The 19280-nt window shown below is 41.0% G+C and overlaps 1 protein-coding gene and 3 non-coding genes across 10 annotated transcripts; 1 reads left to right on the top strand and 3 right to left on the bottom strand.

Annotated features, from left to right (window-relative positions):
• Positions 1-337: 337 nt before the first annotated feature.
• Positions 338-19177, top strand: din-1 (Daf-12-interacting protein 1; the record flags this gene model as incomplete). Of its 7 annotated transcripts, NM_182101.5 has the most annotated exons (22): positions 361-467; positions 516-683; positions 733-810; positions 856-930; positions 1674-1943; positions 2020-2290; positions 3145-3359; positions 4533-4778; positions 5291-5481; positions 5530-5683; positions 5740-6217; positions 6720-6929; positions 7079-8626; positions 8674-9318; positions 9424-10011; positions 10151-10258; positions 10323-11399; positions 12636-12815; positions 16819-17008; positions 17825-17994; positions 18047-18151; positions 18601-18705. In NM_182101.5, 22 exons carry the CDS (start codon positions 361-363, stop codon positions 18703-18705), a joined length of 7179 nt encoding a protein of 2392 aa, NP_871901.1. The 7 variants fall into 7 exon arrangements, with proteins under 7 accessions (NP_496484.3, NP_871901.1, NP_496485.2 ...); NM_064084.9 differs by having other exon boundaries at positions 733-930; NM_064083.7 differs by lacking the exon at positions 9424-10011 and having other exon boundaries at positions 338-467; positions 733-930; positions 18601-18789.
• Positions 13652-13922, bottom strand: F07A11.15. Its single transcript, NR_101751.1, has one exon. It is a non-coding gene; the product is annotated as a small nucleolar RNA F07A11.15 (small nucleolar RNA).
• F07A11.10 lies at positions 13732-14018 on the bottom strand. The gene has a single exon (NR_051738.1). It is a non-coding gene; the product is annotated as an Unclassified non-coding RNA F07A11.10 (non-coding RNA).
• On the bottom strand, positions 16064-16194 carry F07A11.12. Its single transcript, NR_051737.1, has one exon. It is a non-coding gene; the product is annotated as an Unclassified non-coding RNA F07A11.12 (non-coding RNA).
• Positions 19178-19280: the final 103 nt, after the last annotated feature.

Below are 19280 nucleotides of genomic sequence, written 5' to 3'. Positions count from 1 at the left end.
GCACTAAATTCCCCCGAATTGGGTTTAGAGAGCTGTTAATCGAAAATAACCTTTGAGATCAAAATGTGTGTCGGAAACACGCTGTAAACAAATTTCGTAAACCTTTTTCTGGAAATAGATTGGAAATAGAAATATGTAGTCTGAACTTATTAAAACACGATGAATCACATACAAGTATCACAATTTATCTCCGTTTTTCATCTGGTGGATTTTGATTCTGTGACTTTGGAATTTTTAATAGCCACTCGCATTTAACATAATATAATTGTATATTTGGCTTTCTTTTTGCTCCCCTTTGTGTCATGAATTTATAAATGTTGAATTTTTGATTTTATAGAATCCGCGGTTTGCAATGTTGAGATGGTTCAAGTACCTTCTACAAATACTGTAAAGGAATCCCGCCATGTGGCAATATCTGGACTTCCAAGCACATTACCAGATGATCGACTACAGTTGCATTTCACAAAGTATATCTTTTTTTTTAACGAATTTTTAAAATTAAATATTAAATTCAGATTTGGCGAAATTCAGCGTTTGGTCCGGCAACACGGCAACCCAGAAATCGTCCTCGTCAGCTATATGGACGCTCGTGGAGCCTTGCGAGCACGCAGTACAAAACCACAGTTCGAAGATTCAATTGAGTACAAGATCTCCGCGTATATTCCGGAACCCACACAGAACTCGTGAGTCCCCCTCTGATCTTTAACTATTCTGGAAACCCTTGTATTTTAGTAGTATGGCTTCCATGTCATCGACACCTTCGTCCGGTCAAAGTTCGTCGCCACGAAACGCTGAGCTTTCACCGCAAAGGTATGGCGATACACGAGGCGCTGAAGTGAAGTCGCCCAGTTTCAGGAATCAGATGGAAGCTAGAAGAGGAGGCCCACATCTCTCGGTGCAATCCCAGCAAAGGCATTCTCGAGAATATTGGTAAGACACGGAAAACGAAGAAAACTATATAGAGATCTTTCTGCGTGTGAAAGACGCAGAGAAGAAGAGCATAGTGGGTGAGATACTGAGACAGGGTAAGAGGTGGTGTGAGAGCGGGAGATTGTTGACCCTCCAGCCAAGACGGCTGCTTGGGAAGACGAAGACGACCCCGAGCGGGACGCGCGCACCAGACTTTTTTACTCTCTGTCCCTTTTTTCTCGGTTAATTTTTTTTCGCAGTTCACAGAGATTTACCTCCCACAATGTCTTTTTATCTCTCTGTCTCGGTTTTATCCATCTCCTCTAACTTTCCTAGTTAATTCTTAGCTAAACGGTGGACCGTAGTTTGTTGTAGAACTGTCAGTCGTCGTTTCCTTTTAATTGTTGGCACAGAGCCAAAAATATATTACCCATATGTGAAATTTTGCGTTTTGTGAGCCAAAAGTACGGTACCCGGTCTCGGCACGACATTTTTTTGTTAAATGCGGAAGTGTGTGCGTCTTTTGCAAAATTTTTAGCAGTTTTCTTATTTTTTCTTTTAATTAAAAATTGTGTATTGACTTTTAAAAAACCTCAAATTTGAAAAAAATCAGGGGAAAGTTTAAAATTACAGTAATCTTTAAAAGCGCACACTTTTTAGAATTTAATAAAAACTTGCCGTGGTGAGACCAAATCGTAAACTTTCCCGTCTGAGTAATAGCTTATGTATATTTATCTATTCATCAAAACTTTCCATTTTTTCAGGCCCATCCCAGAATTTCCATCAGAATCCACGGCCTGTGTAGTCTACGAAATACAGTCCGGATCGACACCAGAGCGGGACCTTTTTGAACTTGTGAAAAAGCACTCAAAACGGTCAGGCGTACCAATCGATATTCAACTGGAGTCGACTACCGAACCTGGCTGGAAAAAAGCACGCGTCCATTATTACAGGCTTGATACGGACGGCCTGAAAGCTGATAAAAGTTTAATACTTGGCAGGCCGCCAAAGTTTCGAGTCTATTACCCGACAAGGTTGGTTTTTATGGTCAAAATTAATTTTTGTAAAAATAATAAAATCAATAAAATCAATATATTTTATATTTTCCAGTGGGGAACAGAAGCATCCTCAATGCCATCCGTCGACATCATACGCAATACCTAAACTGAAAGGTGATCATTTGCTGAAGGCGAGTTGCTCGGTACACGTGCCTCATTTGGATCGTCACTCACCTGATCATTATCGTCGAAGATTTGAGTCTTATGGTCAAGTCATTGACGTTGATATGGTGAAGTCGAATGATAATAAGGCATTCGCAGTTGTTCAGTTTACGAATATCGACGACGCTCAGAAAGCGTTACAAGATACGAACATTCCAAAAGTGAGTTTGCGCCCGAACCTAATTGTTGTCAGTTTTTAGCACAATGTGCACCGATTTCATTAGTTCCCATCCAATTTCTCTATACCCTCCACTATCTCTACGTACTCGAGAGTATTACACACACATCTTCGACACTATCCTGTCATCATTGTCTTTTTTGTAACACAATATCACCGTCCTTTAGACAGTTTTTTATCGCATTTTTGTTTTGATGAAATATTAGAATGACCTTTTTCCCAAATTGATGCAGTTCGCAAGAAAAATTTTATTGATCGACCTTTAGATACATTAGGTATTCCGTACCCACTAGAAACCAGAAAAAAGTGCACACCTCTTATAATTTCCTTTTTCTCATTTTTACTCTATTACAAAAGCCCCCAAAAATAGTTTTCCTGGTCTCGCCACGACCGAAGCTTTCCAGCTACAGTACTTCCTTGTTTTCATTGTTTCCTTCTATTTTACAACGCAAGAACATTAATCTATAGTATTTTAGATTTTACTCTCCATTGCTTTTTTTTGGCTTTAACAAAAATTGTTCGGCTACTTTCTAAAAATAGAGAAATGTTTTGCACGAACTTTCTCTTTGAAATATATTTTTGATAAGCTCCCCCCCCCCCCCCCCCCCCCCATTGTCCAACTTTGACAGCTTATATCTTTGCTGTCGTTTGTCCTATACAAAAATTATCAACTGACAATATATTTTTTATTTCTTTTTCTATATATTTGTAGTTAATTTTTTTTGATAAGTTCAAGATGAACCGAGGTATAATCCTTCAAAATAATATAGCAAAGTGCTGACTAATTTCTAAATTTTTTTCTTTCTTTGACTTCCAATTTCATATTATTTCTTTCAGCCGATGTCATATCAATCTCGTCCATCGCATCGAATAATTATATTCTACTTACCGATCGAATGTACAAATGAAGAGATAATGCTGATAATACGCAGCTTATCCGACAGAATTGTGGATATTTGTGTTGACTGGTGGGATCGAAGTGCGGTAATTACGCTTGACGATATGGAGCCAGCGAATTTGCTATTAAAACGGATGAAGCTGGTTGGACGAAAGTGAGTTTTCGTAAACAAATTTTGATTTTAAAATTATATTTTTTTGTAAAAACGTTTCGTAATGTGTGTCTCATAGCAACTCCCTTTTATCTCTATGTTCGGAGAACAAAAAGGCTGAGAAGAAAATTATGATGATTTTGGTCACATGAGCATGAATATGTGAAATATTATTATCTTTTGAGATAGAGAAATAATTGATTAAAGATATATAGTGTTTTAATGCTTAGGAAGTTCTAAAAAAAATGAGTGAGCCTTTAAAGAAGCAATTAGACAACAACTAGTGACTAAATGAGTACTACTTAACCATTGAAACGGACCCGTTTCTGGCTTTCTCGTGTGCGCCCCGCTTACCCATTGTGACCATTGTCTAACCATCTGCGTATCCTTTTATGGCGCCATAGGGGAGGCGTGGCCTGTCGTGCTGGACGCTAGGGGTACCCATTCAGTCGTAGTGTGGTGTGCGTGCGCCTGGGCGCAAAAAAGAGAGAGAAGTGTTCCCCCACCCAGCTATTTGAATCTAACTTTTAATTGATGACCAAAGTGAGAGATCGTCGGAGATGTTCGGAACCTTGTACACATTTTATTTGTGAGATACTCAAGTGGTGAGCAAGATTGATATTTCAAAATTTGAAAAATCTTACTTATTAGGTCTTTTACTTATTTCTCGGTTCTCATTAGTTTTGATAAAAAATTATCAACTGAAAAAATATTTTTCAATTCTTTGTCTATAATTTTGTAATTTATTTTTTGTTGATATCTTGAAAAGCAACCAAGATATGGCTTTTTAAAGTACAGCGTTAGGGTCTGCCTTGCACCACCTTTGCTCGATTTTGATAGTTGTTATCTCGGTTATTTTTTGCTTTATCAAAAAATTTTTAACGGTAAAAATATTTTTCAAAGAATTTTCTATATTTTCATAGTTTAAAAAATTTTGATAAAACCAAACACAGCCGAGATAAGAACTGTTCAAGTAGGAAGGGCAAAATTAGTAGGAACTAATAGGAGGAATACAGTCGTGCAAAATTGAAATTTAAGTATTCTCACGCATTTCGTACAGCTCGTTGTCCTTTCCTTCCCCCGTAATTTTTTTATTTATTCATTTTGTTCAAAGTCAATCCAATTACCATTCTCACCATTCACTGTAAGACTAAAATTCAATTATTTCATTTTCAGCAACTTTGGCGAACACAAGGTGGCCGTCGACTTTTGCTCGGATCGATTCAATCTTTATTTTATCAATCGAAAAAAGGAGAACATTGAGGTCGCTGCGAGATCATCGTCACCTACAAGTAAATCTGAAAATGATCAAGGTTCGAGTTCGCCATCTTCGTCAAGAGACCGACAGAATCTTCACGATCCGTTACAAACGCGATCATCTGTAGAGCATCATACAAATCAGGAGGATCAGGAGAATAATGCGTGAGTTTTTATTTAATTACAATTTCAAACTGAATATCATTGATTAAAAACGATCCACAAAAACTTTAAAATTAAAAAAAATTTCTGCCGATGCTCTGTATTCTTTTGTCGTACGATCTTCTACTTTGGCAGATTTTATCTCGGTTAATTTTTATTTTATCAAAACATTTTCAACAGCAAAAATGTCTGCCAAATATTTTTCTACATTTTGATAGTTGAATATTTTTCGATAAAACTACTGGCAACCAAGATACAGGAATAATAGGAAAAATATGGAAGCTGTTTTTCTATTCTTGAAAAACCTTTCATATTGGTATTTAAATTTTTTGGAAGTACAATTTTTAAGCCCTACTCAAATAATCCCATGAAATTGTTTTGTTCATATTCCGTACTCCATAATTGTTAACCTAAACCTCAGCCTCTAAAAACCTGAGCCTAACTTTAAAAAATTAAGCCTAAGTTTTCTAAAGTTTATTCAAACATTCTATAGTTATTCAATTTTCAATGTTTAGATCGGGTAGCGATAGTAGTAGTGATTCGGATAGTGAAGAAGGGTCAAGTTCCAGTAATGAAGATAGCGATGAGCAGAATGATGTCGATGAAGAAGATGATGAGGATGTTGTCTCCGAGGAGAAGCGTCACGAGCCAGAAGAAGGGAAAAGCTCGTCGCCGGGCAACGGCCATCGAGACGAATCTAATGGTGGTGAGTATTTTGTTTTGTTTTTCGCAATTATAATTTTTTTCTTTTTAGATAAAGATCATGAAGATTCGTCAGAACGATTTTCACAGCCTTCAACATCGTCTCATCACGAAACTTCTCACTCTCCGGAAAAGGATTCAGAAGCATATCAGAGCCGGTCGTTTTCACCGCTAAACTATCAATCACAGTCTCCGGGTTACGAATTGTAAGATTTTAGTAATTAGTTGAATATTTCACTATATCTAAAACAAGTAATTTCAGCTTGGAAAGTAAAGAGATCAAGCAAGAGTTCAGCCCGACAACATCATCCGCATCATCTTCAGATTTGGAGCTTGATATGGAAATGCCGGATAACCCATTGACAAGGATGCTTGAAAGAATGCACTGGCGACCCTTTATCGATGTTTCCTCGTTCGTCAATCGAATCGACGAAATTGTGGAGCTCAATCAAAAAGCACGGGCGAGTTATGAGAAATTCACGGGTAGACCATTTCCAAAGTGCAACAACGACGAAGTGTTAAGCATACAAAAAATTGTGTTTCACGAGCCCCGCGACTATTATTACTATGAGAATCCATGTAGCGAGTTGGAAGTTCGAATTCGCGACTGGCGGAAACTATCGGATACTGCGGACTTGGATGACTTTCGAGCCACAGATTCGAAGGAGCTGGGCAGAGATCAGCCAGCTGGAGGAAGGACGAGTGGGCGACCGAGTTTGGATGAATCAAGGACCAATAGAGTAAGTTTTTAATTTTAAATTTTGGAATTTTTATTAGTGATTTCAATTATACATTGTTTCAAAATGCAACTTACAAAAAATTAATCAAATTCTATTCGACGTACTTTGACAGCTCTCATATCAGATGTCTTTGGTTTTATCAAAACATTTTCAATAGTCGTTGAACAATTTTTGATAAATTTAATTGCATCTAAGATATGAGCTGTCAGAGTAGAACAGTTGGAAAGAGCAACACTCGTAAAACTAGATGCAAATCAAGGATCCCCTTAACTGTCGTACTCGCACTACACCTATCAACTTCAAGCTTTTGTAACTCTGCGGTTTTTTTTTGCAATTTTATAGTAAACCATAGCTTGAACATTGAAGAAAACTTCCTACATATTGACTTCCTATTAATTTTGATAAAAATTGTTTTAAAAATATCTCAATTTTCCGAAACGTGCAAAATTACCAAATCACGACGCTCAAATAAATTTCCTACAAGCATCAATTATTTTTTCAGCTATCATTCGACTCGACTCACCACCCAGCCGAACTGGCTCAACGATCCCATTCCCTGTGTATAGGACCGATGACACCTTCGACTCCGTTTCCAACATCCCAACCACTTCTTGTCAACACCACTCATCTTCCTGGAACGTCACAACCGAGTACATCTGGTGGAATTACGACGCCACGAAGTTCGCAGCCACCACCGCTTATGTCACCTGTGGTAAGTAATTAATATTCAAGTTTGGGTGGTTTTTTGGTATTTATAGCCGTTCCCCAAAACTTTGATTCTCTTTTCAAATTGAGCCATCCATTGAGAGTTTTATAATATCTGTAAGGCAAGAAAAATTAAAAGTAATGTTTTTTTTTCAGTCGAGACACAACTCAATGTCATCTACCGGAAGACCTGCGAGTATTCAAACACTTCGACATCAAAGTGTGATGTTTCCACCTGATGTTTCAATCCCGCCTCCTCCGATCCCACCAACTCATGACGAGATGATGGCTCCAAGAGGTACACCACCATCGAGAAGAAGCTCCGAGACGATGGTTCCTCTGCGAAGTCCTCCTTTTGGCACTCCTATTCAGAATCTTCTAACGATGCCGATTGTCCCACCGCCTCATCTGATTGCTGCCACATCAACCGGAACACACTCGGTCTCTTCGTCTGCACATTCTACACCTCGTCACTCAATTTCTGGAACTCCTGTTCATTGCGAGCCATCGAATTCGAAAACATCTCAACCACCAACTCCAAAGTCTAGACCGGAAAAGGTTCAAATTCGACATGATACCATTTCAAAATCAGGACCTTCCAATGCTATCAACGCTCTTCAAGCTCGATCGCAGTCCATGACATCTGGCGATCCGAAGAAAAGTGCTCCATCAACTCCTGTGGTTCGTGATGCCGGAAGTGATTTGGTTGCTCAGATAATGTCAAATCAACCAAATTTGGGGCTCAGGAAATTGCCAAGAATTGAGAAGAAATCATCTGCTCTTCAAAACATTCAAAACCATCAACCTCCTCATTCTAATGCCAATTCAACTCCGTCGACACCTTCCACCTCCACTCATCAAGCAATGTTTAAGGATAAGGAAAAAGAAAGAAAGAAAAAGGAGAAGGAGAAGGAAGAACGGGAACGTGAAGCTCGTCGAGAAATGAAGAGAAAGGAGACGAAGGAGGAACGGAATAAAAGGAAGGAAATGGAAAGAGCAAAACGGTTGGAAGATGAGAGACAGGAAAGAAAGCGTGAGAAGAAGAAGGAACGGGACGAACGGAAAAAAGAGAAGGAAAAGGTGCGGAAGAAAGCTGAAAAGGAGAAGCTCAAAAAGAAGAAGCATAGAAAGGGTGATAGCAGTGATGAATCGGACTCTGACTCGAACGATGAGCTGGATCTTGATGTCAGAAAGTCAACAAAGGAAATGACACAAGAAGAAAAAGATCATCAACTCGCTCTGCTACTGTCTAAAGGAGGTATCATTGAGAATCTGAAATCACGTCGGAGAAGTGACAAGCGTGCTCATGATTCGTTTGAGAAGATGCAACAGAAGAGCCAACAACGTCGTGTTCTAATTGAATCGTCCGATGATGAAGGCGGAAAAGATGGTGATAAGGGAAATTCGTCGAATGGAGAGGAAAGTGATTCTGAAAAAGCTGATCTTCCACCACCACCAGCACCTCCTTCACTTTCCGAGTCAGCAGATCAGAGACTCAAAGTTTTGAAAGAACGAGAAAAGGGAGAGTTGACAACGTCATCGGATGATGAAGATCATAATGATGCGGGAGAGATTCACCAGCAAAGATTAACAGAAGATCGAGAGAATAGGAAACGGCAGAAAAGTCTTACAGCGTACTCTTCAGATGAACAAGGAGAAAGAAAGAATGTACCAAAGCGAATGAGACGGGATGATAGTGAAGATGTAAGTTTTTATAGATGAAAAGTTTTTCTAAATTACTCAATTTTTAGGCTGCTGCCAAACATCCTGGATGGTCTGCAAAAGATGATCAGAAGCAGAGAAAGAGAAAATTGGAACACCGAAGAAGTTCAGAGGATGAGTCGAAGAAGAATGCTAAACGCGATTTTCGTGATATTCCACATGAAGATGTATCGGATGAAGAAGAGACTGAAGATGGTTCGAGAAGCAGACGACAGTCAACTAGTAGTACTATCAGCAATGTAACTGCCAAAGAAAGGAAAGAGAAAAGTGGAAAGACGCCTCTACGAATTGTGCCAGAACCAACTGGAACACCACTTCTATCACCGAAAATTCTATCGCCCAAACATCTGTCTCCAAAAACATCGACATCTTCTACGAAGCGATCGTCAATTAGTGATCACGAGAATCTGATTTCTCCAAGACAGCGAAACCGTACGACATCATCTACATCGACAGCTACAACTTCCTCGAAGCATGAAGCATTGTCGATTCCAGAGAAACCACTGTCACCGCCTGTCACTGCAAAGAGCAGCGTGTCTTCAATTGATGATCCATCGATTCGTGACGAGTTCAGTATGAACTCCGCTGCTGACAGCCCGATGAGCACGACTGGAAGACCGATGGTTCTGACGAAGGCTGCGATGAAGGCGTTTAACTCGACACCACCAAAGAAGGTTAGTTATAGTTTGATTATTGATTGTTACATGCTCGGAATGATGGCTGTTTTGTATATGAGCTGTTAATGTTGTATGGTCTGGTTACGCTTTATGTTATTTTAGAAAAACAGCTCGTCTGGTCAACACGATTCTTCGTCCGGATCATCTTCGGATTCATCCTCTTCTGATGGTTCCACCTCGTCGGATGATAGTTCGGATGATGAAGTCCCAAAGCAAACGGAGCCAGTTACCAGTATTCCCGTTGTAGCATCTGATAACGGGAGTCCTGAGAATGTAGTTGTCGAGACTCCATCAATAGTTTCCCAGACCCCGCGTGAACCAGAGCCGTTTACAATTTCTGAACAGAGCAGCGAGTCTGAACCTGAAGCAGTGCCTGAGTGCCCTGAAGCATCCGTTGAACCACAGATGGAAACATCTCAAAACGTCGAACCGGTGTCAGAAGAGCATGAGGATAGTCATGAGCATGGTGACTCGGAGGTAGCTGTTGAGTCTCAACAACAACCGCTGGAGCACCAAGAAGAGAAGGAAGAGCTGGAAAATAAAATCTTAGATGTTGCGGCCGAACATCATGAAGAACAAGTACAAGGTGATGAGGATAGCGTTGAGTCATCTATTCCAGCACCGTCAGACGAGCCAGATCCAGTGACACAAGCACAGGAAAAATCAGCGCATACGTTAATTTCGGATCAGGTAGGAAATATAAGCATGAGCAGATCACGTGAGAATCAGAGTATCGAGCACAAATGTGTTTTTGCTTTTTGTTTTGTATTTAGAAGTTGTGACTAGCGTTGAAGCTTGAATTAATTTTAAATTTCTTTCCAACTTCCAGGAAACCGATCAAGCTGTCCAGTCAATATTTGATGAAGAGGAGGCAGACGAATTCCCGCAATATCCAGATTTTGGAATTAGCACTAATGAGAAGGAGGTTTCTGGAAAGGTTGGTATAACAAAATTATTAAATTTATTCAGATTTCAAATATTTTAATTATTTAATCTTGCAGGATCCACACAACATCAAGCCAACTGAACCTCTGAATAATGGTCATACGGATCTACTTTTCTCACCTTCCTCATCTGCACACGCATCGGAGAAACAGAGTACCAAGTCGGAAGATGACATGGAAGAGGATTCGGAACTTGTTGTTATGGAGAAAGAGGTTCCGATGGAGCAAGTGATTGCTCAAGAAGTTCACGTTCCTTCGGAGCCATCACCAATGGAGGAAGAAGTGAAGCTTGAGACTAGTCCAGTTCCAAAAGAAGAACCAATCAAAATGGAAGAATCGCCAGAGCAGACGCCAACTCCTGATCTTATATCGAATAATGAATCACAGGATACACCTGGTGCAGTGAATAATCATCTGCATGAGAATCATGATGCAGTTCAAACTCCAATACAGCTTCAACCTGCTTCACAACACCAAGTTGCCCAGCCATCACCACGTCCAGCAGTTGCTCCGGATTCGCAGCAGAATGGTCCAGTTTTGGTATCCCAACAATCCCAACCATCACCGATGTCCTCCCAACAATCTGATATGGCTCAAAATCTGATTCTCTCATCAAAAGATATCAATGATTTGGCGGCGAAACTGCACAAAAATCCGGAAGCGCTGGCTCAAGCGACTCGTGGCGATTGTTCTGGAATCTTTCAGCACCTTCTCCTTCACGCACAGGGAAATGGTCAGAATATGACTCCAGAAATGCTGCAGTTGAAGGCCGCATTCTTTGCGCAACAACAGGAGAATGAAGCAAATCAAATGATGCAAGCAAAGATGAAGCAACAGACAATCAACAAGGATCGAATAAAAGAGCAAGAGCGGGTGAAACGTATGTACGAGGAAAATGAGCGTAAGGTTGAAGAAGATCGTCGGGAGAAGCAGCGGAAAGAAGAGGAACGTCAGCGATTGGCTGCTGCGACTGCAGCTGCAACAATGGCTACACAGAAGGCTGCAGAAGCCTTGAAACAAAAGCAAGAAGTTCCACGGCACGGTTTCCAGCATGTGTTGAGTATGATGACTCCTGAGGCCAGAAGTTTGTACGAACAGTTTCCTGGACTCTCTTCCTATATTAATAGAGATTCGGTGAGTTTTAAAAAAAACATTGGTCTGATCTAAAAAAGGAGTAGCAGCAAAATTTTTAGAAAAAATAGGGCTCTGTATAAAATTTAGAAAATTCAAAAAAAAAGTAAGAATTTTCTACAATCGTTTAGATAAAATTTTAAGCAAAATATGATTAGCAAAAAATAACATTTTTGGGCAAAATTTATAAGTGGCATATTTTTCAATTCTAAAAATTAAATTTACCGGATTTTGCCGAACTGTCGGTTTTTTGTGAAGTGTCATTAGTTTCCAACTATGAAACCCCATTACTTAACTTTAACAGTTTAGTTTATATCTCAATTTTCGATTAGTTTGTTCAAAAATGGCCAACAAGCAAAATAGTATTCAATTCTTTTTCTATAAGTTTTCTATAGTTTATTATTTATTGATGTTTTCAAAATGAACCGGTATATAATCTTTCAAAAAAAAGTAGTCAGGTGCAATACTAATAGGGAAACTACTGTAATTCGTTTTTCCAAAAATATATTTCCAATTAACGCTGCAAAATGTTTTTTTTTTAAATTATTTTCAATTTCATGCTGGGCTGGTTTTGAGAATTATTCAATCTTCACTAGACTGTAGCACATAGTTGATTCAATTTAGAAGTAGAACCTTTCCAAATAATTGTATGCAGTTTGTTTCCCCTGCAGAAAAAAACAACGAAAAAAAAAACACTTCCCCCTTGTCCAATATCGAATTTTGTTCGCCCTCATGCGTCTTCTTCTTCTTTCCATTTTCCCCGAGGAGCAACACACGTACACATTCGCTCTCATACACGCACAGAGATACACTCACTCGCATGTCGCCAGTTTCTTGGTCGCGAGGCGCCCTGCAGAAGAGGGCCCACACAAACAGAAAAATTTGTGAAACTGAGTAGATAGAAGGGCAGTGATGTGAGAGAATAGTTGAAACAAAAGGAGTTGATAAATACTTTCTCCTTGTAGAAGTTCATAATTAATTATATAAGTCGGTATTTGGCACACATACTAATTTGGATCAGAAGTTGGTAAAACTTGCTTTAATCTGCGCCTAAGTTGAGCCCAAATTGCCAAGTTTGATTCAACTCTTGCAAAACTTACAAAGTCAAAAAGTTGGGCAAAACTCAGGCACAACCTACACCAAGTCTCGCCAAAGTTTCGCCAAGTTCTGATTCAACCTAATATTTTTAAACCAAACTTCTGAGAAGTTGGACAATTTTGAACAAGCACTTATTTTCAGATCGGAGCCACCAATGGCGTCTTACACCTGCCGACTCAATCAATTCAACGTCCCTCGTCAACTGCATCAACGTCTTCAAATCCTCCAAAGGCACCACTTCAACCATCCGCATCAGTCAACCAGAATACCATAGATCCCGCCGAAATCGAAGAGATCCGAGTGCAGCGTTGGTTTTACAAGGTATGTTTGTATTTCCCCCCGAATTTTTTTACTGGTTACTTTAACTTTTTCTAAGTGAACTCCTCTCGCGGGGAGAGAGAGAGAGAGGGGAGGGAACGGAGTTCGTTAAGTTCGTTGGTGTAATCTGAGCAAATATTGACACGGTACTATTTCAATTGAGAGAACGTCCTAAATAATAGGTGATTCGTTTGACGTACGCGAGCGCACCCAGAGGACTATAAATTTAGAGGGAACCGACAAAGAATGGCGCCATGAATAAATGAGACTAACCTGTTGGCAGCGTGCCAAACTGCCCTTGGACTTTGGGGATGGAAAGTGAGAGAGAGAGGGCAAGTGTCAGAGTAGTTCCAGGGTTACGGTAACTGTAACACACGTTGATTGAATTTCCTTATATTTAAGTGAACGGAATTCTTTCTTCTCATGCAGACGTCCTCTAACACTTCCTGATTTTTCCGTGTTTTATCAAATAGGTGACAATTATTTCGAGTTCCTATGTTATTATTGGAAGTGTACCGCGCCCGCGCCGCCGCCGCAATCATCTCCCCCTGACGCAAACGACCATGCTAGAGATAAACGGGCGAAAATGTGAAAATAAAGTGTTTCGCCTAGTACGAACCCTAGTGCCATTTTGTTGTTTGTTTACGCCAGGCCGGGGGGCAACGAATGATGTTCTCCTTTGCGATGTCGTCGTTCGTGGTTGGGTGCCTGGTGGCGCTCGCGAGCAATAGCATGGAGGCGGCGGCGAGTGGTCAGGACGCGGCCTCGTCGTGTCAATCAGTGCCTGGTGCCAGTGCCCCATTCCATCGCTTCTCTTCCTTCGACGCGATGAAACGAACGGGCAGAGAAAGTGGAGAAGTGGGGGGAGGAAGGGAGCTGGAGGCGCCGAGAGGGACGAGAGAACGTTGTTCGCAACATCTCGCCTCTATGTGGTTTGTGTACTTGAAGGCGCCTGGGGGCGCTCGCGCTTTTCATTTCTATCTCTCTTACTGTCTGTGTCTCTAGTGAAACGATACACGGCGGCAGCGATGTTCGAGGCGCCGGAGAGAATGCACTATAAGTCGTGCCTGCGGCCTCTGCGTGGCGCTGTTGTTTTGGGAGGGCGCGACGCACGCTCATTCGCCCGGTCGGTCGTCGCGCGCGCCCCGCGCTCACTCCTAGGAAGGTCCCGCCCACAATTCAGTGTAGTGTCGTCGCGCGCTCTCTGTCTCCAGCCACTGTTGATTGTCGTTCTCTCGCTATTCACTTGTCGGACGCAGCGTCCAGTCAGTCAGTAGAAGCTGCAGCACCAGAGCCCCGCCCGCTCCGGCTACTAACATACACATTTTTGGTATCGGTGTTCTATTGTTGGCACGGGCCCTCAAAAGACAATGATCTGATTTGAATAAGTCAATCCCACATCTTTTTGACTACCTCATCTTTGTCCTACCTCAACTTATTCTTGATCATCATCTCAGCTTACTCAAAAAAAGCTACCTCTACTATTATTAATTCCTACCTCCACTGTCTTAACGATACTCAATTCAAATTCAAACTTGTCCAGAGAACTTCATATTCACTCTTTCTGTATTAAACTGCCGTTTCTGGTTGCTGATAACAAAAAGTACAAATCGGTCGACTCTTATCTGTCACGTCGAATTGCCTGATATCTTCATCAGTTGATTCTTGTGTTCTTCGATTAACTTCCTCGACAAGACATACAAATCGACGATTCCATTCTTCACATATTTTTTCTACCACACTCAATTGACGACGTGTGCACTTTGGTTGCACTTTCAACGCCCCACACTCTACCACTCTTTTTCGTCTCGGTCTCTCAGTTTGTTGTTGAATCTTCCTGCTGTCGATTTTCGAAATAGCACAACGCTGAATAGAGACAAAGACACCTCTCGGGAGAACGAAGCGGCCCGCCTGTCTTCTTTTTATTCTTCATCGTCTTTCTACATCATATTTTTGATTTTCAAGCGCTGTACTTCTAGCCTTTAAAAATGAGTGCAGAAGAGGCAGCAACTGTAATGGCAGTGGCATCTTCGGATCCAAACCCACCAGCCACGTCAACTGTTGATCTTGCCGCCATGCTTCAGCAGCTTCAAGCGGCACAGGCGGCTCAGGCTGCTCAGCAAGTACCTGTTGTCACAACCGCATCAACGCCAAATCCACTCTCTAATTTGGAAACACTTCTGAGCACAGCTTCCCTTGCAAATCTGGCTACTGGTGGAGCTCTAAATCCCTTATCAATGCTGGCTCTCACGTCGTCACTTAATCAGTCAAGCCCAGTGTACCAAGGAATTGCGAGAGTTCTATTGACTATGAACATGGGACAGATGCTGGCAACTCATCAAACTTCTGAACTTTTGGCCACGATGAATCAACAAGAAACATTGATGGCATTACTAGCTGCAAGAAATGGGCTACCATTTGCGATGCCACAACAAAATCAACAACCGCAAATGCCAGCACAAGGCGGGTTTGCAATTCCTACCGTTCTTCCGCATATGTCTCTGAAGCGAAATGCCAAAGATCAGCTGAGTGTTGGTGGCGTTTCGGATAGGAAAAAGTCTTGCCCATTACATGCAATGATCGGTCAAGGACAACAACCACCTCCACCCCAACAGCCGATGCAAGCTGTAGCGCCTGCACCACCACGATCACCTTCTCCTCCAAGAAAATCAATGTTTGAAAACCTGCCACCAGAGATGAAGGAGAAGAACGAGATGTTCCGCAAAGAAATTCTGAGACGGTTGGATATTATTTTACTCGAAGAACTTGGCGCTGAAGATGAAGAAGACCAGAAGCCAGATCTGAAACAAATTCCAACGTCCGAAGAGGACACAGACGACTCAAAAGCAGACTCAATGGGGGCTGAAGGATCTGCATTCCGTCGGATACTGTCGCGAAGCTCTACAATGGGTAACAACTCGGGCTCTCCATCCGCTTCTGGAACGACTTCTCCGTCGACATCCAGCTCAATCTCCAGTGGACCTGATTCACCACCACTGGAAGGGGAACCTTTGAACTCTGAATTCATGGATATGCTAACTGAAGTTGCTCAAAAACACAGAGAGCAATCGAATACTGATGCGCTCTCAGCGAAAATTGTGGATGAGCAGTCTTTCTCACAGGTTGGTTTTTATTCTCTTGTTCTCTTTTTTATATTCTTCTTCTTGTTCGGTCAGTCAGGTGTCTTTCGGGCGTTGCACTTTCACTCGCGAAAATTGAATTGTTTACACTTTTTGTTGCTTTCTACATTTGGCCTTCTGCCCGCGAATGGCATTGGGATTGTCGGTGGGGGAGAGTGTGAAGGGAAATGATTTAGTTTTTGCTTTCTTTTGCGACTGTACGTTCCTGGTTCGGCGGCGCTATCAACCCATGCCTTCCATGAATTTTCAATCCGACCCTCGGGGGTTCGTGTGTAATATGTCGTTTAGTTCGAGAATGATGTTAAAGTGCGAGTGCAATGACGAAGGCAACCGAAAGATCTCTGTTGTAAAGCGGGCAGCGCGGTCGAATGGGAATTGGGTTGGGCTGAAGGGAAGTCGTATAGAACGCGAAGAGCTTGTTTTTGAACTCAGTTCCTCGTTTCCCCCTCATGTTGTCGTCGTTGTTCGGAAAAGACGACGATGTGGGTGACGGTGGGAAAAACAAAAAGTGAGTCATATAGAAGACGTGTGCTCGCGTTCGTGAGGGCCCCCCGAGCAACAAAAACATCTCGCGCGCTCTCTCTGAAAATATGCCTAGTTTTCCTGGTTTTCCCCCCACGTAGATTCTCATCAGCATATATATGCGGGTGTGTGTATATATTTTGAACATGTACACCATTTTTTGTTGTTTTCGCCCTCCTCCAGCATGCGTGTATTAAAAATAGCTGGAGAGTAAAACACAGCGAGAAAAATTGGTTTTAGCATATTAGGATTATGATTGGGATGATGGAGGTGAAGATGATTTGAAAACAGAAAAAGATAAAGAAAATGGAAATGAAAACAAAAAAATTAATAATTTCTTGCAGCACTTCCCAATGGTCTGGACCGGACGCTTGGCTCTAAAATCAACAGAAGCTATGATAAATCTCCATTTGATCAACGGATCCGAGACATTCCTCAATGATGTTCTTGGACGTCAAGTGACTGAAGAGAATCCACGTCGAGACTCTGTGAAGATCCTCCAGCGACTTCGTTTGGACAATGGACAAGTTGAGCGTGAGTTGAATTTTTTTAATTGATACTATTGGTTGTGTTTTGCACAAAATGAAAAACAAAGACTGAAATGCACTTTGGGTTTCTGTTTTTGCCATTTCATAAGTGTATCGCAATTTTTAGTTGTTGTTGCGAACAAAACTTCCACTTTCTGTCTGTATAAAGTACCAATCTATGATTGCCTTAAAAAAGAGAACAAGAGTGCAAAAGAACCCGTTTTAGTTGGGAAAAATGTAGCAAAATATTGGAACTGCATTCCCATTGCTTTACTGTGACGGCTTATATCTCGGTTGTATCAGGCCAAAGATATCCGAGATATAAGCTGTCAAAGTGAAGCCAGAGGCAAAGGTTTTATTTTGAAATGGATCGGCGAATCAAATTCTTAGTTTAAAACTGATCTACGAGTTTCTACAACTAATGTAAAACCATAGAACACTCTTATCTTGTTTGTTACCCCATACTATTGTACTTTTGAACCGAAACCCTAGTTATTCAGTAACATACTTAAAGATCTGTTCTCCGAAATAGGCAGTGTGGTGGTTTCTAGACTCGAGCGCGCGCTGGGAGGTCGCGGTGCACTTTTTGTTTTTGTCATCGTCGTTCCCCATCTGACCGACTTCCGTCTTTTCCCTTTTTCGTTCGTTTCGCCCCCTCCCAACTGATTCATGTTTTGTACGGAAAGCTTCTCCTTCTTTCATACTCTCGTTTGCATGAACATCGGAAGTGGAGGGGAATGAAAATAGGAGATTAAACACATGGAAAAATAAGGAAGGAAAATGGAAAAACACGGCATTTTTTAATCAAAATGCTAAATTTCAGACATCTACCGAATTCTCACGAATCCCGAGTACGCTTGCTGTCTTGCACTTTCGTCGGTCAACAATATCGAGAACCTGAAGGAAAATGATACCAATTTGAAATCCCACTTCATCGACTACCTTATCAATAAGAAGATCGCTGGGATTTCGAGTCTTGGAGAAGTCGAGACGGTAAGTTTTGGAAATTTTATTGGACTGGAATCAATAACTGTTGTCATTTCAGAAGTTCAAAAGTGCCCGGGTCCACGTTTTCGCACCAGGCGAGATTGTCAACCGATATCTGTCCGAGTTGGCCACCTCGTTGCATGACTACCTTCAGAACACTGACGTGAGTTTTTTTGAAATTTTTTTTGGCCTTGTGGTGTTCCACTAGGATTTGATTCTAGCCACTTTATGGATTTTGGGAGTGTGAGATTTGTGCGATGCATTTCCAAAATCCCATTTTTATCTTTGTTGGGTCGAAATGTTTTTCAGAAAATTTACATAGAAATATAGAGAAATATTTTTTCTTTTTGAGTATAATTTTTCTTATATAATTAAATATTTTTAAAGTTGCTCAAAAGAGCCTCAAATATCGATGAGCCAATCAACACATTTCCTGGGCTCAGTTTCGACTTTGAGGCGGTTTTGAAGCAACTTCACGAAATTTTCAATTGAAAGTAAAATTATTTTCAAAAAGTACAAATATTTGTCTATTTTTGTATAGAAATTTCCAAAGAATAACCCAGATTTCTACCTGACTTTGCCTAATTCTTACCTAATTTTTCCAATTTTCAGACCCGCTACCTGCTGATAGTGTTCACCAACGACAAGGCTGACCCGAACATGACTGGGCCACCATCTGTAGCATCACTCGCCGTTCCACCAGTAAGCAGTACCTAATCAGGAAGAGCCTTATTTCCTCTGCCAAATTCAACCAACCCAAAATCTACTGTCGATTCTCAACCTATGTGCAATCTTGTCAAAAAAAAGTATATATCTATTTCTCTCGCCCGTTTATTTATTCCGCTATTCATATAACATGTATGTTTTACCCGATTGACTCAGACTTGTGTTTTAATTTGAATTATGGGTTTTAATTTTTTTAACTTAACAAAAAGACAAATTCGGTACCATTAAAGTTTTATCTCTTCCCCCGCCACTGTATATTTATTCCCCACCCAACCTTATTTATCTACTTTAACGGACTATTCCCCCGGTTTATATCTCATTTTCTTCATTCCGCCGGAAGGATTTCTGTCTTTTTGGCACACCGCTTTCTCAATTTTCCTCCCTACTAGACACTAATTCAAGTCTCTCATGAAAATAGCGGATCAGTTTTCGTAAAATGTTAGTTTAAGACCTCCCCCCCCCCCCCCGTCCCATCTACTATTTAAACATTTTCCAATTTGTCGTCATTCTTATATTATTTAATTCATCATTCTTGTCTTTCGTCTGTATTTTTATCGGAGAAGCTC

This window comes from Caenorhabditis elegans, chromosome II (genome assembly GCF_000002985.6).
Source record: "Caenorhabditis elegans chromosome II".
NCBI lineage: Eukaryota > Metazoa > Nematoda > Chromadorea > Rhabditida > Rhabditidae > Caenorhabditis > Caenorhabditis elegans.
This window is presented reverse-complemented; position numbering and strand designations above follow the sequence as displayed.